Source organism: Maylandia zebra, linkage group LG22 (genome assembly GCF_041146795.1).
Source record: "Maylandia zebra isolate NMK-2024a linkage group LG22, Mzebra_GT3a, whole genome shotgun sequence".
In the NCBI taxonomy this organism is placed as follows: Eukaryota; Metazoa; Chordata; class Actinopteri; order Cichliformes; family Cichlidae; genus Maylandia; species Maylandia zebra.
Window position 1 is genome coordinate 17,944,906 of NC_135187.1, and position 26,042 is coordinate 17,970,947.

General features: G+C 43.0%; 1 protein-coding gene across 5 annotated transcripts in view; it reads left to right on the forward strand.

The window, feature by feature from the left end:
- Positions 1-26,042, forward strand: part of ripor2 (RHO family interacting cell polarization regulator 2) — a 74,930-nt gene that overhangs the window by 6,224 nt on the left and 42,664 nt on the right. The window contains exon 1 of one of the 5 annotated variants that reach the window (XM_076878956.1): positions 1,887-2,276. The exons of 1 other annotated variant lie outside the window; for it this stretch is intronic. In XM_076878956.1, the coding sequence (XP_076735071.1) occupies positions 2,198-2,276 (79 nt within the window). In that variant the 5' untranslated portion in view covers positions 1,887-2,197. Of the gene's footprint in view, positions 1-1,886; positions 2,277-11,693; positions 11,946-15,291; positions 15,668-26,042 lie in introns of those variants that run through there. 3 more of the 5 variants (XM_004549221.4, XM_076878958.1, XM_076878959.1) reach the window with 3 other exon arrangements.

Consider the following 26,042-nt stretch of genomic DNA (forward strand, 5'->3'; position numbering starts at 1 on the left):
AAGCTGGAAAACTACTTCAGACGTATAAAGTGCGCTAGAGAGTTTGTCATTATGCAACACAACATGACAGGACTCCAAAAATATATCCAAGCCGTTCTACATGCTTTTGTTTTTCTCTAAAACAGCACAACACATGAGTTCAGTGCCAGTCTGTGCTGTTTAACCCCCTTTATTTCTATTTAGGTCAAGCTGCTAAACATTAGACTACCTGACAAGATTTCTTACAGTTTTAAACAGTTTTTGGGCTTTACTTTGTTAATCTCTTTAAATGATTTGTTTCTTGCATTCTTAATTACTGGATTTAAAGGTATTACATGCTGATACCTGCAGATAAAGACTGAGGATGTCCAGTTGAGGTCAGATGCTCATTTTGGGGTTTGGGGCTTTTAGTGATTTCTTCTGCTTATACCGGAAGTTTGTTGATGGTCACCATAAGCATTTATCTTATATTTCTACTGTATTTCTCATCTGCTGTTTTTACTATTTGTTTTTAATTGTTTTTTGTATTATAATTTATTTTGTTTCTTTAGTTCATATTTAGATTTTTTTTTGTCCTGCAGGGAAACATGTTTCTAACCAATTAAACTTTGAAACTTGAAACTTTTCCACCCAATTATTTTTTTAAAGTCCATTGAAGACGTATGCTGTTTATTCATCTTATCCTGGAAAAACAACAGCTCAAGGAAAACATTAAAAGCCCAAAATTACCACTACATTCATACCTGTGATGAGTGGAGGTGAACGCACAGCTGTATGGTCAATAAGTACCACAGACTTGGAGAGGTGCTAGTATCACTGTAGACTCTAATTCTTGTTCCACCGGAGACATTTACAATGACCATTACATTTGTTTCTGTTCTCTGCGATTTATAGAAAGACCTTAAAACCTTGGCAGTCAGCAAGATTTATCAGATTGTCGTGTATTCAGGTGAAATGAAAAAAATATTCATTTATAAAGGACAAAGAGCTGGAGGCGACATCTCTTTATTCACACGTGCGAACGCCCTGTCTATAAATGCATGATTATATGGAACAGATGACAGAGACCAGGATTAATATCCAGTCCAAAGATAAATTAGTCACTTTTTAGATGCATCACTCAAGTCAAGCATTGCTTCTAAAGAGAAATCTTGTACTAAACAATTGTGTACTGTACTAAAAGTTGACTGAATACTTTAACACTGAGAATGAAAGAATCCGGAGGCTTTACGCTGTTTTAAAGCATATTTGTAAAGGCCAGAAATCTCTGTTTGCGCTTCCTAAACACAGATTTCAAGTGTGTGACTCAGTGTAGTCTTGAGCAAAAGACTGAAATGTAAAAACTACTATTCTGCGAGAGGTTCTCCCACTCTGTCTGAATCTAAATCTGTCTCTTTCAGAGCAGGTGAGTGTGCTTATTTGCTGCATGAGCAGCTCTGTGGAGGCTTTCAGCAACAGCAGATGACAACAGACTTTACCGGCTCTGCCAAGGCCTCCTCACAGCGGGTCACAAAAAAGAAAAAGAAAAAAATAGAGGGAGAGATCAGTGTGGTCCCATGATTCCTAGTGAGCTGTGAAGGAATGACAAGCAGAGCCAGCTTCATGTCTCACACACCATGTCAAACACACACACACACACACACACGCACACACACACACACACACACAGGGTGTGTTTTCACACCCTCTTTGCATGTCCTTGCTGGCTTAAAATAAAGAATCTAATTATTCTGGTTAAATCACCAGGCGCTTGAGCTGACTCATTGTGGAGAGCCATAATGTGCATATGGACACACACGCACACACATGAAGAAACACATGTACACACTACTGATCCTCCCCGTGCTGTACGCTCGCACACATGCGCACAGTTACTCATACAAGTGCTCTCCAACCGGCACGCTCTCACTTCAGCCTTGCACAGGATGTTATGAAATCAGCACTGTTGCTGAAACTTGGTGAAGGTCGCTGGGAGTCCTCTCTCTCACCCACACACACACACTTCACCTGGCACTTACGCACTCGTTCTCGTGCGGAGAGCTGAAGCTCAGCTCAGTCCCTGTCCCCTCCTGCTTGTGCGAGGAGCCTGCCGGCGATCGGACTGTCGCCTGTAGCGAAGAGGCCGGGCCGGCGTCGATTCAATTTTTACAGCCCAGTCGCTCTCTCTCTCTGAGGCTGAAGGAAGACAAGAGGGAGAGAAAGAAGAGGAGGAATAGTGATGGCCGTGACCGACATTGCAGAGGACGACCTGGATGAGAGGATGCGCGAAGAAGCGGAGGACGTCTTCTACGAGGACGGTAGGATTGCCAAGAGTCAAATGTGAAGTGTTTTAAAGCGGGCGTGGGTTTGACAGGTGGGCTGCAGGGCCGAGACAGCTGCCCCAGCGCTGCGGCAAGGTCAGACTGGTTGGTTTGTGAGTTGTGGTTATGATCAGGGTTAAAGAAAGGGTAAAAATGATGGTTGAAGGGCGCCCCAGAGGGCTCTCCCTAGCTGTGTAGGTGGCGTTGTCAACGGCACGGTTGAGTAGCCTTTCCTAAACACAGAGATGGAAAATGAGTAACCTCAAGATAAATAGATTTGTCTCAGTGAAATGAAAAAATCACGGTCAGTGTAATGAATGCTTCAGCTGTGTCTCGAGTTTCCCTTCATCACAGGCGCTCTGTGCAGTTTTTTTTTTAATCGATTTCAAACTTTTACCCTTTTTAGAAAGCCGAGAGGAGCAGTGCCCTCTGCAGCGTGTGGGGGCGTTCTTGTATAACAAGCAGATGTTTTTAACAAGCATTATTCTCCACAAGAAAATCTCTTGTTTGTTTTTGGGTGGGGTGGGGGTGTTTGCTATTTTAAAACAAAGTGTAATCATAACCTGAGGTGAGCTGGATGCTGGAAGAGTGATGAGCAACAGCAGAACTTTACTGATGATCATTCATGAGAAGGTGAGAAACGTGTCAGCTCGGGTAGTAACTGTTGGAAAAGTAATCTCCAGTATCAGGACTGAGACAACACAATACCAGATATTGATGCTTTATAGTTTCATGTGCATCTCATGACACTTTTTGTCTTTAATGTGCCCCCGTCTATTTAAAGGAACAGCTTGGTATTTTGCAAAAAGCTATTTTTCTGTTTTTCGCATGAAGAAAAATGTTAGTTTTTTAAAAACATATGCTTCATTCCCACAAATGCTGTGATGGTTCTGGTGCAGAATCCTGAACTAGTTTTCAGGCCCTGTAGCTCAGGAGATGGAGTGGGTGGTCCACTAAATGGGAGGAAACACCAACCTTCACATCCTGTAGTCTGAACACAGACGTAACCACGGGCAAGATTCTACACTCTGCTCCGATTCATCCATCAAAGCTTGACTGTGTGAGTTTTAGGTTGAAAGCACTTAGGCGGGAAAAAAATGGCTTGTGTGAATGTGACGGATTGAGGCGTGCAGGAAGAAAGTGTTTCGAGTGCTCAAATAGAGTTTGAAAAGCACTATAAGAACAAGTCCATTTATCATTTCCATCACAAAAAGGCTGGGTCCAGAGCAGGAACCAGTGATGTCAGCGGTTATGGGAAGCGGCTACTGCAAAAATTTAAATGATGCAGAACCTGCAGATTTTGTTGGCCATGAATGCAACTTCTGCTACGTAACATCAGGTTCTCAAACCTGTTGCAATGCAGGCTGGCCAAGGCAGAAGTGGCTCTGCAACATTATCTGCACCGACAGCGGGAAAAAACAGTGTACTTTTGACAGTCTTTACGCTAAGATAAGCTCATCAGACGATGGTGTTTCTTCAAATCTAGATCCTGGCAAGAAAACAAAACACATACTTCCCAAAAACTGTCCCTTTAATTCCAATGAAACTGTTTCCCTTCCTCGTTTTGATAAGCACATCCCTGCATCAGTGGCAAAATGGTCGATTACTCTCATTCACAGAGGCAAACGCCTCACATCAGAGCTTTACAAGTGCTCTCCCATGTTTTGTGTTTACACTGGCTTTTCTTAGCAGTTAAATTACACACTAACTGATTGGATTACACACACTAACACCAGCCCTTTGATACATTAATACATTTATCTTTAGGGTCCGCGCAGGCTTAAAAAGGCTCTTCTGCAGCTTGTCAGATGGCGAGTGGACGGGGCGGAGGAGGATATTCCGAGTTATTTCGTCATTTGGTGTGCGACGTATGTAAATGCCTCCACTGACCCACTTCTGACTGATACTCACCGATGGTAATGTGAAGTTCCCTTTGAACAGCGCTGCCAGGAGGTACACATGACTCTGTGCAACAAAGCAGCCAATCACAGCACACGGATTCATGTGCCGCTTGGCCAGCAGGCATGAGTGTGTTTATTCATAGACTCAGAGGAAGGTTGCACAATACGGATCACTAATATTTTCTGTTCTAATTAGCTCTTTGGATTAGCGATGGGCTTATTCTGTTGTTTTGTGTGTGTGTGTGTGTGTGTGTGTGTGTGTGTGTGTGTTTCATTTTTATTGGTGCCAAATGCAAATTTATTACAATTGTCCTATTTCCCTTCTCAGTCAAATCACAGTTAGTGAACCATTTGCATATCTTTCACATCTTTCCTATGCACACATCAGCGTTGTGTTGAATGCGCTCAGCGTAAAGTGTGTGACATTGTTCTGCAGGCTTGTAACGGCCCTCGACACCACAAGGGGTCAAACGGCGAATTCAGGGGGAAAGTAGGAGTTACACTTCTCAAAGCATGAGAAGGACCTTTTTCCTCCTGTAACGTTAAACCTTAATCCTAACCACAACGCAGGAAATAAGATTCGAAGAAGAAATCTGACAAAACACTGGCAAAATTCTTCTTTCTTGGCTCCAGATATGAAGCCTGCTTTCATTCTGCTTCTGTCTAAAAATAAGTGTCCATTCATTTAGAAATAGCTGAGAATTACAAGCATGAAACTCATCACTGTCATCGCTTTGTAGAGTCTAATGAAAAGCATGGTGTGGTGTCTTAAACGCACAGATAAAAGCCAGATGAAGGAAGTAACAGACATCACAGCCCTCGCTACAACAGCTATAACAATACCCCAATGTGGCACTGAACTCAGAATTGCCGTTATAAAAAAGGGAGTGTATGTGAAGTTTTGTTAGCTCTGCGCTTCACAGACGTTTCTGCCTCTGTGCTGAGCTGAATTATGACTAAAGGAGTGCTACTTTTAGCCTGGCAGCAGAAATGTCAGAGTGCCTGAACATAGCAGATACACAGCGACACACACGCACACACTCTCTCTCCTCCTTTTCCTGCCTCTCCTCCCCACTCACACACACTCTGTGACTCCAGTTCACGTCGTATGAATTAACAAAAAGCCTCGGTTAGCTTTGCTCACAGGAACAATGTGTTTCAAAGTACTCTGCCAAAAAGCAGCTGCTTTGTAGGGACGTGATAAGTGTGCTCACAGTGTGCAGATCAGCACATGTTGACCAGATTATACCCACTGTATTCATGAATGTTTGTCTTCTGTAAATCACTTTGTGATAGCTGTCTGTGAAAGATGCTACATAAAGTATGCAAAACTAAATTCTGTGTTTCTGAGTCGGAACACGTGAGAAAGTGTCATGTGGAGGTCTCTTGGCAGATGTTTACAGTGAGATTAAACCTTTGGACTAACTTCACATATATTATCATTGCCACCTATTTTATGTGTTACCCCCCTGTGTTTATTTGTGATACAGTGGCTGAAATGTGCAATCACAAAAATCAACATTAGGAGTTTTAGAGGCGTTTTTTTCACTTCTGTTTAATGTGTCGCAGTATTAGTAGAGAGAAATTTCTCAATCGCCCATTTAAAGAAAGCAGCTACTGCATGAACAGCTATCGCACATGCGTATTTATGTATAATGATTCAAACAGAGTCACGCTCATGAGTCCATGCATAATCACCTCTGCATGAACTCCCACCGGACCTGAGCGTTTCTGCTTAAAGCTCAAAGAAACTACAGTGAAACATCTTAAGTGGTTTTACACAGAGGCTAAGAAACAGTGGGTCCACTTTATACCCTTATCACCTTTTTCTATACATACATTCACACACACATGCGCAATCTACCTTTTTGAAGCCTCTCTGAAAAACAGAAAATTAGATTGCATCAGTAAAAGTGAACAGTAGCTTCTTTGAGACCAGAATAAACTCTTTAACTCCTTCTTTTCCTGTCATGTGAAGTCCAGAGAGTGATTATTGGTCTACTTCTGTGGCTGTGTGCAAAAACAAAGTAGAACAGAGCGGCACGTCTCAAACGGGAGCAGGCATAGCAGGACAGTAAAAATACAGTTGAGCGCTGGATCGATGGCGCCATGGATGGAGTAATGTGTTGGTGTTTGGTATTTAAATAAACCAGTGTTTGACTAACTGGGTCAGCTCAGAAAGCATGAAGAGAGGCTTTCAGTCACAAGTGAGGAGGGTTGTCGGTATCAGGGAGGCCTCAGAGCACCTTGAGTTAAAGTTTAGAGAACCACAAAGGAAGTAAGTCCTTCAAAATATCTAAATCTGTGAAAAAGTTCTTGCTCTCGTGCAGGAATGTTTTTGCATTGTTCCTGCTTCTTGCACAACAGGATTCATCCCTACCCTGACTGCAGACTGCTAATTACATGACAAAACCACTAATTGCTGACCTCACCAGCTATTGTTTGTTTGTTTGTTTTAATGCAGTGCAGTTTTTGAAAGCTGCCCGAAGCACAGTGGATTCTGCAGAATTTCACCGAGGTGAAAGGCAGGTGGAGCTTTGAGCGATAGCGTGAAGTGGCACTACCCCTGAAACCGTTTACGCCTTTGATGTAGTGTTTAAGCCTCCACTCTTTTAAGCCTTTGCCAGGGGGGCTTTTCTTTAAGGTTTGCAGCTAATCAACACCTGAGATTTTAAGGATGAACAAATAAATAGGAGCATGACTCGACACGCAGGCTTCTCTTAAAGGAACAATGTCTCAAGCCCCAGAATTGGGGACTCATTTCCATTGTACAGGAATTTCTCCTGCAACAGGAGGCAGCAGTGGAGGAACTGCATTTCTTTGGTAATAAGGACACAGGGAAAAGACAGCTGGACTGAGGTGAAAACACTTTTATCCACTGTAAAAGTTGAGGGTTGTGTGTTTTATGCAGCATTAGCTGAATGCACCTCATTGTAATGCGGTTAAGCAACAATATGAGAGTCAGAGGTTTATATATTACCACACAGCCACATGCTTAATTTCATTTCACAAAGTCATAATCAAATCACAGCTTCACATATGAGTACTGATGAGCTCTTATTATGTTATCATTCTGATGACATGAAATCTATCTCGCTTCCACGGTACAAGCTTTTATCTCTTTGCCCTGAGGGTGAGATGAGTGATGCACCCCCACAACACGAGCGCGCACACTTAACACGAGCCATTAGCATAACATACAGAGCTCCAGGAGAAGGCTGTAAGACTAGAAGCCTGGTCGGATTTCATAAATCCATTTTTCCCCTCTTAGCCTCTTGTCTGTACTTGCCTTGTGCAGCAGAGGAAACCAAATCCTTCCCCGCTGACATTGTGCCCGATGACAGTGGATCACGACCAATGAGTGGGGAGCAAAGAGGATATCGAGCCATGATAGCGCAGTGCCTAAAGCTGACTTCAGTTTTAGATAGTTAGCAAATTTTACGTCATTTAAACCAGCACTAGTGCATCAAGTGTTTTTATGATCTACCCCACTTTGTAGAAAGAATAAGATGCCGATAAAATACTGAGTGGTTCCAGGTGAGACTGAAGTGCTTGTGCGATGAGAGAGAACGAGACTGCAGAGAACAAGACCGAAAACTTCTGCAACATATAGTGCGCTGCACTTAGAGTCTGAGCTCTTTGTTGCATTGGAAATCCTTTAAGCCCATTTTAGATCTGAAAAACAGCTGTGCAGTCAAACCTGACTCAGTTAATGACTAGCTTTGTTTGTCAGAACTTGCTCAACTGCTTGTTAATGCAAATGTCTTATCAGCCGATCACATGGTGGCAGCTGAGTGCATTTAGGCATATAGGCATGTTCAAGAGGAGCTGCTAAAATTCAAACTGAGTATCAGACTGGGGCAGAAATTTAAATGCAAAACAGATGGCTGCATCTCCCTGAGCATCCTTTTCAAAGGGAGTTTTTCCTTCCCACTGTCACCAAGTGCGTGCTCCTATGAGACTCATGTCATTCCTGGAGTTTTACCAATCATTTTTCTAGCGATTAGCATCAACCCTTAGCAACCACAAACCAACTGGTCAGGAAACACTCATGTTCCATCATGAAAGGCAGTTTTGGAGCTAACATTAGCTGCTCTCTTTAAATGCCCTCCTTTGCCCTGCTTGTGGCAGGTCTGAGTGAATCACTGCAGCTTAGTGCTCTGGTTTAGCTGTACAAACTGAACACTTGATATGTAAGTAACATTTGTTCAGGCCTGTTTAGATAGATTTTTATCATTTGCCTCATGTAAGACAATAATACATATTTTTTAGGTCCAGTCTTTTCGGATGTTCTGATTTCCTCTATGGTTGTTGTTGTTGGCGCTCTTACGTTATGGCTTTGGCATTTACTATTTTGTTATGCTAGTTAAAGTCACCACTACCGTGGAAGTTGAGAATGATTTTGACTTAAAGCACTTTTTTCAAAATGTTTACACACAATATTATCATTTTATCACGGCACCATAATCGCGTAGTGCAAAATCTGATATCTGGGCTAAAGCTTGTCTTGCCAGAGCTTGTTTAAGGCAGTATTTCTGGAGAAATTACACAAGGAATCTCAGTATTTGGTATGATTGTTGCTTATATCGTCTGGCACTAAAATTATATTTGTTTTTGCTTCCCTTTTACTCTTCTTTATAGCATCAGAATCTGTGGCACTGGGGTCTAGCAGACAATACTGTCTTAATAATGAAAACCCTCATACCTGTGACTCACTTCACTGTTAAAGTGTGTAAGCTGCAATTGAAATTCACACCATGATTATATCAGACTTAGATGAAGAGCTTTCCCCGCAGCAAAAACAGAGAGTTCAGTCGGGCAGCACGGTGGTCAGACCAGGCAGTAATTTGGCCGATGTTTGTTGCTGTCTGTCAGCTTGAGCTGAACTTTTATGGGACATAAAGAGACACTCGACCCTCCCATGACTGCCAATCACAAACTGGTTTGTCAGGGATGCTATCAATGGAAATGCATATCTGTTATCAGAGCGAGTACGACAGGGGGAGCGGGCTGAGCTCGAGACTGATGTGAACTAACTCGCCCCGCCGTCAGACACACACATGCACTGAGCCATTCCTGTTTGAAAACTGCCTTGAAAATTCACACACTGGCAGTCCACCCACACACAAAACCTCCAGTGTGTGGCCACAGATGTCGTCTCTGTCCACGGGGATGCAACACGCTAACAGACTAACGTGACAGTCCTGCAGTTCATGCGTCAGCGGCCGCTCTGTGTTGGGGAAAGCTCTGACCTGAGGGGACCTAGTGTAGCTGGCATATTACTGCTCCGCTCTACATCTCCCCTCTTCCTGCTTCTGACAGTTGGCTTCACTGACCTACTTTAGCCAGAAGCCTACAACTATTATTACTACTATTATTTTCTGCAGCTCTCACTGAATGAGAGGCGAGAGAAAAATTAAAAGAGCAACAAAAACAAAGGGGACGTTTGATGGTGCAACATTCAGTAAGCCAGATGATGGAAGAGCAGAAATCTTTCTCTCTCTGCAGACATATCTCAGCCCTTTTGTTGCTCACTGATATTTGCACGTGGTTTATATGAAAGGCGGCAGTTTCACCTTTCGGTTTACAGTTCTCATGCGGTTACCATGGCAGTGTGTGCTGTGGTCAGCACTGGGCGTGCGAGATTTACACTTAGTGGTTTGGAACTACTCTCACAGTGAGGTAACTCTGTTTAGAGCATGGAGCGTAGCAGGCCACCCATGGCTCTTCACAGAGCAGATTAGCGCCTGTTATTTGGCACTGAGTCAGAGTGCATGTAATTTAAATGGACAAGCCACCAGTGAGGGTTAAGCACAAGCATAAATCCTGAGAAAGTTACCTGGATCTTGCAGAGTTCTCTTTCCAGGTATGCCACCCATCAGGAAGAAGTAGTACAAGCTCACATCCACACCTAAGGCCCATTTAGACTCACTAGCTGACCTAACATGAACATCGGCTGGACTGTGGAGGTGGGGGGGGGGGGGGATCAGGAGCACCTGCAGAAAACCCATGCAGCTGCAGGAAGCACCTGCAATCATCCAAAAAGGCTCCAGAGGACAAGGAGGTTTGAAACTAGAAACTTCTTGCTGTTAGGCGACAATGTTAACCGAAGTGGTATCATTCCACAGCAACATTTCACTATAAATAACAAATTCCAAACTAAAACAGTTCAAAATGTATTTTAATGAAATGAATTCACCACTTACAGACGTGTTTTAAAACCAGTCAGTCACATTTCTTAACCATTTCTAAAGATGGTTATGTGGTAGTGTCTGCTAAAACCAGTAAGAAGCCTCGCTGCTGAATTCCTTTTCATTTGTGGAGCTTTTTAAATCTATACAGAGTCAGAAACATGCTCTATAACACACATCCACGCCTTGTCGGTTACTCTGACTGTGAGTTGGATGATATTGTTGACACACACATGCATGGGATGCCTCCAAGCCCCAGGGGGGCCAGGAGTCTACCTGCAACAGCCAAGCTGTCATTACAGACCAAAGCAGACAGGAGCCATGGAGCCATGCCTGTACACGGCCTGTAATTGATTCACCTCTGTACAGTACGTCTGACTCAGAGAGACGTACTGAATAATAGGCAGCTTTGTACAAACTTATAGCAGCTTTAAATAAACTTTATTCACAGTAGTGATAATACTTGTCAAAAATAAAGAACAAGATTGTGTTTTAAATAGATTTTATGATATATTTATGTGTGTGTAGAAGACATTGAAAATGAGGTATGGGTCCCTCTGATGGGATGCAACCAGTTGCCAAGCCACCCTTGGCCGAGCATATCCCCAGCATGTCGTACAGTGGAACAGATCCAGAAAGACGTGCACTACTGTGGCAGCGCAGAGCTGTGCACAAGAACTGCACAGGAACAGGTTGCAGCACCTCGTTTTGGTGCCTTTGTCCACTTGGATTTCCACCGAGATTCAGACCAGAGATAATTCTCTCATTCACATGCATGCCAGCATCCAGTGTGTCAATACCCTAATGATAGTCTATACACAGAGGGGTTTTTTTGTGCAGTAAACTGAACCAATTCTGAGGTTTATGAGTGTTGCTGATTGTTCCAATCAACCGGAACTGAAAACTAGCCACAGAACATGTTTGATGTACTGAGAAATGGATTTGAAACAAAGACTGAAACATATTTCACAACACAAAGCTTGAGTTTCCCTTTTATATAACTTGCAAAGAGCAGAAGCTTCAGTAATGTTGTGAGTTACACTCGTGGTTACCTATTAAATCTGTGCATTGTTTGGGCAGCAGTAAAAGCAGCTGCATATTTAGAGCACATAAATAAATAGCAAATAATAAAGCGTGGTTTTAATGAAAGTAGAGCTGATGATGTCGTAATGGGTGTTGGATTCAGAGGAGAAAAATTCAACAATGATTCGACCTAAACGAGGCAAGTAATCTGAGCATAGGCGGCACTCAGCCTTTCAGTCACACACATATCATCATCAGCTGTGCCTGTACATCCTTTAGCCTTGACCTCCTGGCTCTTCAGTCATGTGGTCTTTTGAAATCATCGTGGCTTTAGCAGTCAAATGCCGTTAAGCAGAGATGAGGGAATATGGGAAAAGGATCAAGAAAAGAGTAAAATGTAAAATAAAAAAGTTTGAATGAAGTAGAATCTGAGCTACAGAGAGAGACAAGAGTTTCAATGCTGCGCTACAGGCCGAGCAGGAGACTGAAGGTGGTGAACAGCAGCAGCGGCGGAGGTTGGTATGGAAGGAAAGGAGCTGTGCTGCTGGGAGGTCAGTGGAAGTTCTTCCATTCATAGTTTGTGTATATGAAAGGGTGTGTAGGTTTATGTGAACAGGGTATGCACCCACGTACGCTTGGCAGCTATACCCACACAGAAACAAGGTTTTAAAGTCAAAGAAGTCAGGAGACGCTGGCAGCCACCATAACAAGTGTGGAACAAGTATGTTTTAAGTGCAGTTTAAATCAGGGAGGGACTGACAGAGCTGGAGCACACCAGAGAAGGAAGGAGAAAGGAAAAAGCACTTCTTTTTTTTAAACCTTGATTGAGGGCGTTATGTAACTGTTCCAGCTCATTTGTTTGCTTGTCTGCCTGTTTGTTAGCAAGATGACTCATTAAGTTCTGGACAGGTGCGCACGAGCATTTTACCTGAGGTGTTTTGCTTGGCAGAACTTCGAAGGGACAAACTTTTTAGAGCAAGTTGATTCATTAGCAATATAGGATAATATATTGGACAAAAACTGATTCAGATCCAGATTTTCCTTGATTGTGTAACTCAATTCGCACATGTGGAGGAAATCTTTAGCCTTAGTTTAGGTATGCAGGCTTTTTTTAAAAACATATTGCTAGATGTGTGGTTTTGTTTGTATGTAACTGGTCTGCCTGGTCTATATGTTGTTCTCTTTGTGGTGTGCATGTACACGGAGGTAAATATAGCTGCTGGTCAGGGGCTGTTGATGACAGCCATAATTACAGGCTGGGCTGTCCAACAGCTGAGAGGAAGAGAGAGAGTGTGTGTGTGTTAGTGCTAATCGAGGAGCTCATGGAAACCAACTCTCTGGCTCTACTGGACCTGAGATTTAACAGCAAAATGCACAACACAAAGTACGAGCAAATAAAAATGCACTTGCTGAAAAGATGATTAAAAAATAGGGATGAACCGCTCGGCCACAGTTAGTGTGAAAGACGAAGGCTGAGTAATGATCGTGTTTGAGGTGAGTGGCTGCATTTATCTGGCAGGCTCAGGTGGGGAAAGTTCGCTGACAGCAGAACATATGGAGCTGCTAATGAGGAAGAGATGCCTTAGGGTGATAAAAACAATTCAGAAAGTTAGCATTATGTCGTTAAGCCAAATGGTGGCTTTATGGCTTCCCTTCAGACATAAACACTTTAAATCATCATCTGACTTTTAGCAAGAAATACAATAAGGACATTTCCCCCAAGTCGTTCCTCTAAACCTTTATCCGTCTTTCATTCATCCCTCCTCTCTGTCTGTATCTGTCATCATCGTTATGCAGCCTAATGGCCGGCGTATGCATTTCCCATCAAGTAGAAATTAAATCAAGAATGACTTTGACGATTTGAGTCACTTTGTCAGCTCACTTTACAGATTCACAGTCATCTCATTTCTTCTGTTTCCCTAAAGCTAAGTTACATTCGTGTCATGTCGAAATCACGCTCCACAAAAGCTGTCCGTAAGGTCGATGGCTCAACAGGCTTTGATTTATGACTAAGCTAGCCTACTTTTGTCAGATTATGAGTTCTGTGGATTTCTCTGCCTTTTTATCGATGTTTTAACAAGGAACTAATACACTCGGTGAATCACAGCTGAGCAGTCTGTGGTCACAAGTGAAAGGGTTCCCCTTCCTGCTGTAACTACTGCAGGACGCTGGTGAAATCAGCGATCCGTTCAGTTTAAAATTCTGCTCATAAAGATTGATTTGGGCATGTGTTACACTTTATTGCACACTTATCCAGGAAAGGATTAAAGGACAGCAAACCCAGCTTTCCCTCCAATGCACTGTACAGCTGGCCGATCAGCAGTCCTGAAGACGGAAAGATGTGTTTTAAAGGTGTTTCTAACAATGTTTAACCACCTTATGCATCTCTGTAGCCTCTTCTTGATTCTTTTAGACCTTGTGCCACTTATATCTGATCACAGCTTCTCACCCTAAAGAGCACCTTTGGCCTTTTTTTAAGAAAAGACAATTAATTTAACACAAAATTAAAGAAACTGACCAATTTCCAACCTGCATGAAAACCTCATGAACCCACCCTCTAAGATTAATCATATCGGTGAGTCTTTTTAAAAGTCCCCCTCTCTACTAAAAACCAAGCTGATGGATTAAAAGGGACAAGCCATTTTCTGCTCCCTTTGCTTCTTGGAAGGGTGAGCTGAATTGGATTTGTATGGACTCAGCGGAACAATGTATCCACTTATGGAGGGCAATTATGTTGGCAGGAGCACTTCACGACGAGTCGCTCTTCATAAGTCGTGCCACAGAAATGTATTTTCCCTCGGCCTCAAATAGCAGCACCTGCGCTTCATGCTGTTTGTAGCTTCTAAAGATGGAAGCGTTTGTCTTCTTCATGGTTCCCTCGCATGTAATTCGGTTAGTTTGCAGCTTGCTTTCCAAGGAAAAGACCTCCCAGCAAACCCCTATTGAGGCAAACAGGCTGACGAGGTGATTTGGAATAATCTGTTGGTGCTAAGATGTACATTCACGGGTAATTATATAATCAGTCGTACAACCTGACAATAAGAGAAATGAAACAGCGAGGCACTGGTGAAATGTTGCAGAATGAGGCATGAAATTATTTTAATTCCTTAAAGCTATGAAAGCTTCCTAAACATGATCCCACTGCTGTCCAGAGCGCACATGGAGATAATTCATAATCTAACTCAATACATTGTTCTATATTTTCTCTAATGTGAGTGTGCATGAACGCATCCCTATTAGTGAATGGTTTATGAAGTGCAGATCATATCCTGTAGCTGATAAACCTTTACAAACAGCATGTTTATGAAGGTCTTTCCTTTTAATTGCACATCACTAGCTTGGCACATATTTATTACACATATTTATATATAGAAATAATAAAAATGGTCATTTGGACTATTTATAGATCAAAATAAAAGAGAGACACTCCAAATAATTCCTCAGAGAGGGAAAAATGTTTCCTATTGGCTCCCAGTCTCCCCTTATTATCTGTGCCAAGTTTTTATTATCTACACTGTACACAGCAGATAAAACAGGGCAGCTTCACAGCATGCTGAGACATCAACCAATGCGCGTACAGTGCAGTAACCCTGTCTGATGTCTGTATGAGTGTTAGCTTGTAGATTATAGCCAATAAAAAGCACCAAAAGAAGTCTGCAAAATTGTGCAATAATATGATCTCAGCTGATATTGGCCACCTTTTGCAGGGTTATCAAGGTGAGATATTAAATAACAGAAGTATTCAGTCTTTGAAACTCACGATAATACAGCTCGTTCATTTTCGGAGATGGAGACAAAGGGAGAGACGCGTAAATGAATGCACGTACGGGCACCCCCACCGCCACACGATGGAGTTGGGGGTCATTCTTCAGCCGTGGTTAGGGTACAGAAAAGATCGACCCCGCCCTCCCCGTGACATCCTCCGCCTCTGATTGGCCGTCGCTGTTCAGGAGGAGCGCTGCAAACACAAACTGGAATGTGTGAGTGGGCTCAGTGTTTGCTCTGGTCGGAGCCGCGACGACTGTTCGTCGAGGTGGGGGGGGTGAAAAATAAAGCGACGATCATCCATCACTCAACCGGGCAGCTGGTCCGTCTCTCTGGGAATGAGATTTTCTGAACTGTCACTGAATCGGTGCTAAAACCCTCCGCGCAGAAAGCGAGAAATCACTTTTGTGTTTTTTATATATATATTTTTCTTACGCATGGATGGAGAGGCGCAGGTAGACGGTCGGAGACGCCGCTGAGGAGCCGCTGTCGTGAAGTTTTTCCAGAGGTGGGTTGAAGCATTGTTCGGTGCTACTTCACAGAGGGTTAAACCGGGAACAAAATAGGCTCGTGGTTTGGTGTGGTGCGCTCATTCAGGGGAACTCCTCTTTCCCCACTGTGGAGGAAGGCTGATTCCCCCGGGCACTGGGTTAGTGGATCAAGGCAACGCGTGAATTGATTTCACTGAGGATGGAGCTTAGTGGAGGATAAACGTACGGAAGCCTATAATAATTTCATTTTCAACCCCTTACATAAATCTCTTAGATCACATAATTAAACTTATAGAATAATAATTTGTTTTGGGGGCTTCACGCTTTTCTGAAAATAAACAACTTCAGGAAATTGAACTCCGACACTGTAAAACGGAGAGTATATTTAGCCTCGAACATGTGCGTGCGCGGCTCTTTGTGTCATGTGTCACTCTGTTCTTCTGACAGATGATCCGCTGTGATCAGTGTTGATTGGAAGCATGCAAACTAGGTTTAAAATTGTATTATCGCAGCATCCACACGTGTTGGGACTCAGTGCAAGTGAAATGCCAGAATCAGGCCAGTGATTTTTACAAATGCATCTCCGGGTTTGTTGGGGATGAGGCAGGGTCATAGGGCATCCATTGTCCACTGAAACCACCCACGGTGGATCTTCCAGCTGAACCAGAGCAGATAAATGGAACAGCAGCAGCGCTGAGGAGGAACTGTCTGTGAAGTGAGCCCTGACTGTTCTGTCAGAAGACATTGCCAGTAGTTAGCAGGTTTCTACCTGCCAGATTGCTGCTTCCTGGGCCCTCTAACCCAGAGGGATGCATGAATTTCCTCGAATTTAAAAAATCTAGCCCTGTTTAAAGGCTTTCCAACTGAGCTGACGTTATCTCTTCAGCTGCGTGTCCTCCAAGTTGATCAAAAGGTTCTTCAGGCAATCAGAAGTCTTCAGTTCAAAGCCATCTCCAGCACACATATAAATAACAACAAAACAACATGAAAATCGGCTGCCTATAAAACCACGCAGACGTCCATCCTGGCTGCTCATGCCGTTTCTGAGGAATAGGGCTTTCTTTTTTTTTCCAGGGCTAAATGATCTTTCAGTGCAGCGCCAGGCTGACTTTGATATGGTTAAGTGGAAGTGCTTTGCTTCGCTGCCAGGCTGTTTGGGCCGTGGTTAAGCTGTTTGAAGGGGGCTGGAGACGAGGGGTAGGGTGTTTGTGCCAAGCTGAGATGGGCTGCGGGGATGCAGGACCAGCGTCTGTTCCCAGACTCTCACACATGCTCCCCCCCTCACCTTCTCTCCACTTTACCACAACCAGCTTTTCATTCCCCGCATCTGCTGCCTCAACCGTCCCTCCTTTTTCTCCCCGCTCTCTCTCTCCAGCTTTCACTTTCTGAGTCTCACACATGCAGGGGCAAGCACACCCACATGCACTCATTTCCTTCTCTTTCTCTCCAAAAGCCTCATTAAAGGAATTATGACTGTGTGGTTTGGAGGAAATTCAGAGGCTCTGTCATTTTGTTGGGTTTTCCCCTCAACTACCAAAACACAACACTGCAGCGTTGGTGTCAACTAAGTGGGACAGCTGCCAGTTTCACAGAGCCCAGAGATTTATTAGATGTCACTCTTCTTTAAATCTGACCAGAAGTTCAAAACCCAAAGATATTCAGTTCACTATCAGATAAAACAAGGAAGTATGTTTATGGTTTTGAAGCCGTTTCCAAAGAAAGTTTGGCATTGTTGCTTGGAAAAAAATCTAACCATCTCAAGTTAGTGTCGATCATCAACATTATTTTTTTATTGAGCAGCAGCCCTCTAACACCATTTCAAAAATCGAAACCAAGCCCAAACTCTTGGCAAAGTTTTTAATTTAATTGCTGTTAATTTTAGTAAACTGTAATTATCTTGTCAACTTATCAAACCATTCAAATAAGGTTTTGAAGTTTTGTTTGTAGTGCTGCAGAGAATATTTCTTTGTGATGATTTTTTTGTATCGTTATGAAGATACTAAAGAAATATTAGTCATAAAAACCAATAAATCTGATAATAGGTTGTATTTCAAAACCAAAAGAGAGAGCTAGTTTACTACATAGACTGTATATAGATGATGTAACTAACATGACATCACCCATTTGTTTAGAAATACTGTTTTGAAGCTTCAAATTTGAAAATCTGGACGACTCAAACTTGTATTGGTTTGTTTGTTTGTTTGTTTTTATGAGTGTCTGTAAGTGAATGAGAGGCTAAACCTGGCAAGTTATCAGCAACCACTAGCTAGCTGGGCTAACAAAGTCTGCGTGTTACTTACTGTGATCTAAAATAAGAAGTTAGTTTCACTGAGACAACAGCAAACACAGGCTACCCTAAGCATCCACGTTCTGGATAATGCCAAACTTTAAGCTTTATGCAGTAAAAAATAGTCACCCCTGTACAGTTATTAACAAAAGTGATCATTCAAGTGGTCATTTAAGGAACTACATGTTTCGGCACTTGTTCATTGGCTTCTTTTTCAGCTCTGGGATCACTTTCATACTTCAGGGCTAAAAGCAAATCTTCTTTAAATCAACGTATTGGTCACTATGCTGATTTTTCTACCATGGTGTGACCTCACTGACCGCCTCATGTAGATACTTCAACAGAAGCGCATTATGAAGGTTATGCAAATGCCAAAACAGGATAAGCATGACCTGGTAGTCCATTGTGAACACAGTATTTTAGTGCTTTTAAGTCTATCAGCGTCTCACACATGGCGCACTTGACCTTTTTCTTCCTAAGTAGACCCACTTGTACTTCTCAGGAATATTGCTTGTGTGTGTGTGTGTGTGGGTGTGTGTGTGGGTGTGTGTGTGTGTGTGTGGGTGGGTGCTTGTATTCACTGCATGCACCTACATATGTTTTTCCATCTGTGCGCATATATGTGGTTTTTTTGGGGGAAACGAAGGCCTTGCATTCTTACAGGAGGAGTGCCTCCTTGAAGTTTTCACAGCTGATAGTTATTTCTTAAGGACCGTAGGCTGCAGAAAGTTAAAGCTCTCCAAGTCCCAGTGGAAGGAAATGAATCCAATTGGAGTCTTTTGACGCTCCGAACGCTCTGAAGAAGTTTGATATTGAGGACGACTTGAAGAATAAAGTCTCAAAACTCCTGCTGAGTTCATCCTGACTTCCATTTTTAACCTGCGTCTGGGAAGCTGCTGTGATACAAACCGTGACTTGCAAGAGGCAGATTTTTTTTTCCGGTCCTTTGATGAAACTTGAATGCTCCCTGTGGAGAAAATGGGTCATTCTGATCACTGGTATACTGTAGATGACAGTTGTTTTCAGAGCACATCCAGTCTAGTGTTATTTTAGTAACAGAGTCTCTTTGTAACTTTCCAAAGTTTAGCAGAAATGTCTGTTTGTGTAAAGAGCTTCATCACATGCTGAGCTAACTGAGATAAACCTCCATTTAGGATGTGGAGTGAGATAAAGCTGCCAGCTGTAAGTCAGAGGTTATCTCAGGATGATAGTCTTATTAGGCTGTTCCAACATGCCTGGCCCTACAATCACTGCCTCCTCAGAGGGGGTGTGTGGGAGGTTTTTCATGTTAGCTGGGAACTCTGGTGTCAAGAAGGTGGGTCATAAGCTGTTACACTGGGGTTAAGTGGTATGTGGAGGGAGTGGAGGGTTGACTGAGACAGAGGGAAGGGATCAGCTGGAAGGAATGAGGAGTGGTGGAGGGTGATGGTATCCTCGGGGAAGGTGGGGGGGTGGGGCGGGGTCAGATGAGATAAGAGAGGAACTTTAAGTTGGACAGGAAGAGTCACTACTGGAGGTCACTTTGATGGTGGTTACACCACGATTAGCAGATAGACTTTTTTTTGAAAAGTCGCTCAGTTATTGATGTCGTATCGCTTTACGTTTATATTTACAATTTCATTTTTGACTAATTATTTATTTTGCAGAACTTAAATACTCACCAGCCTCAGCTGGACGTCCTGCCAGATCAAACATCGTGAGGTAATGATGCCTAAAATGTCACTGACGTCTAGGTCACTCCCTGACAGCTTTGATGGGTGTCCATCCTGGGCTAGGAAGGGAGAGCTTGTTTAGAAGAATTTCATGTACCACAAGGTGGGATTGTATACTTTCACCTTAAAATGGACCTGCTATACTTTTTCTTTCTTCTGTCATATAAAAGGATGGGTGTCCTTAAGGTTTTGATGGTACTAGTGCTCGGTAGTGTTGGGCGGATCGATCCAAATATCGATTGTATTGATACCAAGTCGGTATCGGTATCAGATTGATACTAGCCTGGTGAGATCGATTTTTTACTTTAGGTTCCGCTCCTGTTTGCAATTCTGTGGTTTCGGCAAAGACTAAACAGCCAGGTCACCGGACTCGCCGCTCCTGTGTCAGCGCAGAGCAGCCACACCCCCCCCCCCCCTCTTGTGTTTAGATGTTGCCGTCACGTGACGTGACTTAGACGCACAAAGCAAACAAACAAGCAAGTTGCTCGCTCAGGTTCATCAGCACAGAGAAAATGCAACAGAAGAAAGAAGAAGAGTAGCGCCCTGTGGCTGTATTTTCAAGTCGAAAATGAGACAGCAGCAAAATGTGGGATTTGTAGAAAGCTTGTCAGGTAAACACTACCAATTTATATAAACATAAAAAAACATATAAAATTATTTATGGAAAAGTATTGGTATCGGCGATACTGGCCCATATTTACTTGGTATCGCACCGATACCAAAATATGCAGTATTGCACACCACTACTTATCAGTAGTAAGAAATTAAGAAATTCTTAATTTCTCCAATACCAAATGCCATAAATGGGGGTTAATACTTATACCCATTTAATTCCGCTTTTCGCAACCATAGATGACTTTAAGAAAATCTGATCACAGAGCCGCATTTGTTTGATTTAAAGCACAAGAGGATGATTGTTGGACACCGTGATGGTCTGGAAGCTCATAAAAAATATGGAATATAACATCAATATAGTAAAACCTTAATCTTGTGTAGCTTTTAGTCAACTGTATTAAAAGCAGACATGCTGCATTAACCTTTTTATATAAATAATACGATCAGCGTTCATTGGTTTGTGTCTGAGGGCCTGATGGGAGTTTGAGGTGGACACCACGGCCCCTCTGACAGTCTGCTTCATTACAGCGACTCAGTTTTTGCCTCCTGTGACCATTTTCAGTCACAGTGTCACAGCAGCGTTTGTCTTTTCTTTCACTCTGCTTCACTCGTCCCTCTAAGAGAGACACTGAAACCAGTGCTGGCTTATTAATGAGCGGAGCTACAATAAGATTAGCCTATAGAATCGCTACAGAGGACTGAGCTGCCTAAAGACACATCAGAGCTCTTTAGGCCAGTGTTGAGAACAGTGCAGCTTAAACACAATGACTGTGGATAATAGTGCAGAAGCGCCAACCTGTTATATCCCATTAAAGTCACAACACACACACAAACACACAGGCTTGTGTGTACTTTTCTTTGTATGTTTTTGTTTTTGTTTTTCTCCTGACCACACGAGTAAGAAGTGGTGATGTATGAAAAATGGAAAACCGGAACAATTATGTGCCGCTAATGGACCTAATAAGTGTCCAGCTCTGTGTGTGTGTGTGTGTGTGTGTGTGTGTATGTGGGGGGGCATCAATCAGGCTGAGTGCTTGCTCGGCATCCCTTTGGGTTTTCCATCTATATTATTGTGTTTTTCTATCAGTTTCCCTCCATCCCTCCTTTCTCTGGCACTTTCTCCACCCTCCTCCACCACATCTATTTACCCCCCTGTCCTTTCTGTGCCCTCCTGCGTAGATGCAGATGAGGAATTTATGGTAGGGTGTTTGAACCCATTCTCACCCCCTCCTCCTGTTGTTTCTGAGCAGATCAGCTTGGCGTGTGTCTGTCTGAGGTAATCCTCCCCCACATCTGCGTTACTGTTCTGTGAGGTGTGCACCACATGCTGCATGCTCTGCACGACACGTCATGGGAGATCCATGATATCAGACACACTGGCACACACACACACACGCACACACCTCTGGCCGCAGCAGTTGGTAGTAGCAGCGTTATGATTGTCATAAGCGTTTTAGCGTCCTAAGCTGATAATCTGTCTGTTTTGGTGTTTGATGTGCTTCCTCTGCAGCAGTCCAGCAGCTGGATGACACTCTGTTGGTTCACGTCTGTGTGTGTGTCGTGATCTTTTCATGTCTGGGTCTTTGTTTTGACAGCATGACAACATGAGGCTAACAGATTGGTGGCACATCCGGTGCCAGCAGTCCTGACAGTTTTCTTCATAGTTACTGATAGAAAGTCGTGCATGAGCTGTCAGCGTTTCTGGCCTACCAGGGTGATGAATCTCTCAGCTGCACTTGTCTTCTCTGCCTCCTGCCTCCAGTCTTTGCTCGTTGGTGAGCTATCTCGCACCCTTTTTTTTCCCGCATGCGTGTGATTACATCTTGTCACAGACATCTTTGCAACTTAAGGAATCCTGAAGTGGGCGTTTCCATTACTCAGCTGCTTGAGGGCGTCTGTGACACACAGCTGTGCGGTGACAGATGACTTAAGAAGGTGAAGAAGGGGTTGGAATGTGTAACTCCTTCGTCCTGAGGGGAATCGTTGTAAGGATGACTGAAACCTGCTACTCAAAATACGTTCAGTGTGGTAATGATGTTTTTTTGACATTACAACAGCTGAGAATGCAGTTATCTTTGAACTGATTGTTAAAAATCTATTCAGCATTTTAGGAGAACTGAACTGCACACATGGGGAGGATAGCTATGGTTTTAGGAAGAAAACCAGGCTGGAAGCTGAGGGAAATCAAGTTGGATTATGGGAATTGTGGGATCTGATAATCCCGTGGATGTAAGAAAATACTGGCATTACATACAATATCTTTCTCTGCAATATATATTAGGAGATTTTTTTAACTCTTGCTGCAATAGGACAGGAAAGACATGCTGTAAATGGCCTCGGGGTGCATTCAAGCCCAAGGCCTCTGCATTAGCTTTATCCATGGCTTTATCACCCGCTCTACCCAGTGAGCTAAACCAGCGCTCCTGCTTTTAGTTTACTTAAAATCATGACTTGCTTTATAGATTTAAAAAATCAATCAGCCTTCAGAGTGTTTCATCTATGCTCATGATTCTTACAAGTCTTTCAGACTGCGATTGTTGCAACTCTAGCTCAGGAGGTTCAGCAGGTTGTCCTCCAGTCTGGTGACTGATCCTCGGCTCCTCCGCTCTGCATGTCTAAGTAGTGTAAAAGTTCTTTAAGTGGTCAGTGGCACCATTTACCATCAATAAATAATCAGCAGCTGAGAAAGGTCAGAGAGTTTTTCCTTCCCTCGTAAATGTTTTGCCTTCTAACTGCGTTGGCTAAAGTGCTAATGTATCAAAGACATAAAATTCGGCGCTGTTGACCTTTAGCGCACGCGCTCACCTCTCTCCTGCTCATCCTCTGCTTCAGGCTGCAGATAAAAGCTGCCGCACTATAATAAAAAAGAAGAAATCATAAAATAAATGTCAGTTATCCGTACAGGAGATCACAGCTGGACCAGATGTGGGCTTTGTGAAACATCTGTGCGTGGAGAGGCTTGGGTGTGAGCAGGTGAGCGAGTTCATGCGATGCCTGGTGCGATGGATGGTGATGCAGCGTCTCTGCTGCCTGTCTGTAGCATCTGCAGCACCATCCACGCGCTTCTCTGTGAGCGTCTGAGTCATCTTTTCGCTTTTGTTGTCATACAGCGACTCTCTGAGCTACACCCAGTACCAAAACTTTAACACGTCACACATCAGCACATAAACGGACCCATGTATTATAGCGTTCACTGGTTGTAAAAGCTGCCCTGCTCCTTACTGAATCTCCTTTATAAGCAGTGCAGAAATCTCCACGTTAACTTGAAGTATCCAACTGTGAAATAACACTTTAGAGGGAAAGGAAAGTTCTCCTCTTCAGTGTGTTTCTGCACCAGAGAAAGTTGCTTTCAGGGACATGATGTTCTTTTTCTGTCATTTTCCATTAGCCTTTTTTTTTTTTTTTTTTTTTTTAAATCCCGCACAGTGTGATTTTTCTCTTTCATTCAGCCGCTGAGTAAGTTTTTGTGTCGTTAACATTATAGTAATGGCTAACTCAAGGCAACAGGAGGAATGAATGGAACAGAAATCCACCATGACTTCTGTTTGTGAAATACACCCACAGATTTGAATGCATTGCTGGTAAGAGAGAGAGAGGGAGAGTATGGGCATATGGTTGTATTATGAAACAAATATAGCCAGAAAGCATGTGCTTTATGGATGTAGGTCATGTTTTGCTTGTTTTCTTAGAGAAAATGTGGTCAGATGTTGCATAAATTTCTTTTTTCTCCTAAGCAATATATCACTGTGTGCAGTTTTTTACCCTATTAAACATTAATAAGCGGTGATAACTCGGGTCAGCAGGCCTGATCTCGGCCCGTTGTTAGTAATAAGTCCAGAGAAATGTTGCACCTCACAGCTGACACAGTGGCAAACCCTGTCGCTGACTGGCTGATTCACACATGGCTGTGCGATACTCTTAGATCGTGTTACCACAGCAGCTGCCAGCGGTGAAAACATTGTTGTCTTTTCCCACTGAAAATAACAAATGGAGCTGAAATAAGCTGAATAATTCTGTTTTGTATGGTAACTGCATTCCAGCGCTGCGGCATAGGTGGCCACTTTCAGTCGGAGCCATCGCATGACGGACAAATCAAAGGACCAGAGGAAGCAGGGAACGGGTTCTCATGCTGACACACATTCAGAGCGCACTGATATGTTAATCAAGCGTACCTTTTTATTTACATGTAGAAGAAGACAACGTGGGGCTTAATCTTCTGCGCTGCTCCCCTTTTTTGATTTCGAGGAAAATGTTTTCGCTCTCTTGCTGTGCCGATAGATCAGTCGGCGTCATGAAGAACAAACACCTGGTTAAAACATATGTAGCCTTTTTTTTTCTTTGTCAGAGCGTAGGGTGATGTTGTTAAGACGCAGCGTTTCCTGTCCGTGCCATCTGTGTCATTTCTGACTAAGCATCACAGATGGGTGGGTTTATTAATACTCTGCAATCAAGTTAGGTGAGCTTGTATGAGCTCAGCAGCAAACGCACTGTGGCTGTGCTGTTGAGGTACTTCATTTTGTTGCAGCATTCAGTGATTTTTGACTGAATCTTCTAGATCATTAATCTGGATGCATTCACTGTTAAGGCTTACAGTGATTGCAGCACGACCCTCCTGCTGAAATGCCTGAATGTAACCTCAGGCCCCACACGCCTCAGTTAATCTGGTCAAATTCCACTTCATATCCTGCTCTTAATTTTTCCCGTGCGCCGTGAGGACCCTGATGACTTATAATTGGAGTGGAGTGACCAAATTCGCATCTTACTGATTTTTTTGGGCAGATTTTGGCGCACACACTGGTGTCTGAAGCGGCGCAGGTGTCTTTAAATGTTGTGAAAAGGTGGAGAGAAATGATCTTTGACTTTTCTGACAGATATAAATAAATCTATTAATAACTGATTAGTTCACACATCGATAAATCGGGAATAGATCGGGTCGATATGGACTTAAAATACCTGCCAGTGCTGTGTTTCCGTGGTGAGTTTGTGATAGAGCTGACATTGGCCTCCCCCCTCTCTCGCTCTAAATCTCTCTCTCTCACACACACACACACACACACACACACACACACACACACACACACACACACACACACACACACACACACACAGAGGCCACCACAGTACCGTCACGTCCCGTCTGCACTGCATCCAGTTCCCAGTCTTTCCCACAATAAAGCGTTTGACTGCATCAGATGACTGGGTCGACTCTCAGCTGATTCTTTTTATTATTTATAGGGTCCAGATCAGTTCAGTGATGACCTGGTAAAGCTTTTTTCTTTTTTTCCCTTTTTTTTTTTAAGTAAATCCGTCACCAATTACTAATTAGGTCAGGATTTCAGGCAGAGAGACTATTTTTGGTCAGAAGAAGTGATACGAGTAAAGAGAAGTCAGTCTTTCTTATTGAGAAGGGAAGCATCAGTTTATCATCAGCCATGTTAGCACTGGCTGAAATTCAGTGTGCAGATAAGATAACATCCACAATTATCAGTGATATCTGTTTTATAACATCAGGTTTACGTTGGCTAAATCTTTAAAAATAGTTTGATGAAGAATCGCTGCACTTTAACATTTTCCTTTAACAAAATAAGGAATAAACAGCAAGAAAAACATGTTGTTATCGTTCCAGCATCCATAAAAACGGCTTATTTGTTGTTGTCCTGGTATAATTTTGATTTTAAAAGAATCAGTGCGAGCTATCTCCCTAATTGGAGCTCTTGTGGAAGCTTCCTGTTGAATAGTCTCACTGCTCGCTCCAAACAGAAATCGATTCCCTGAACA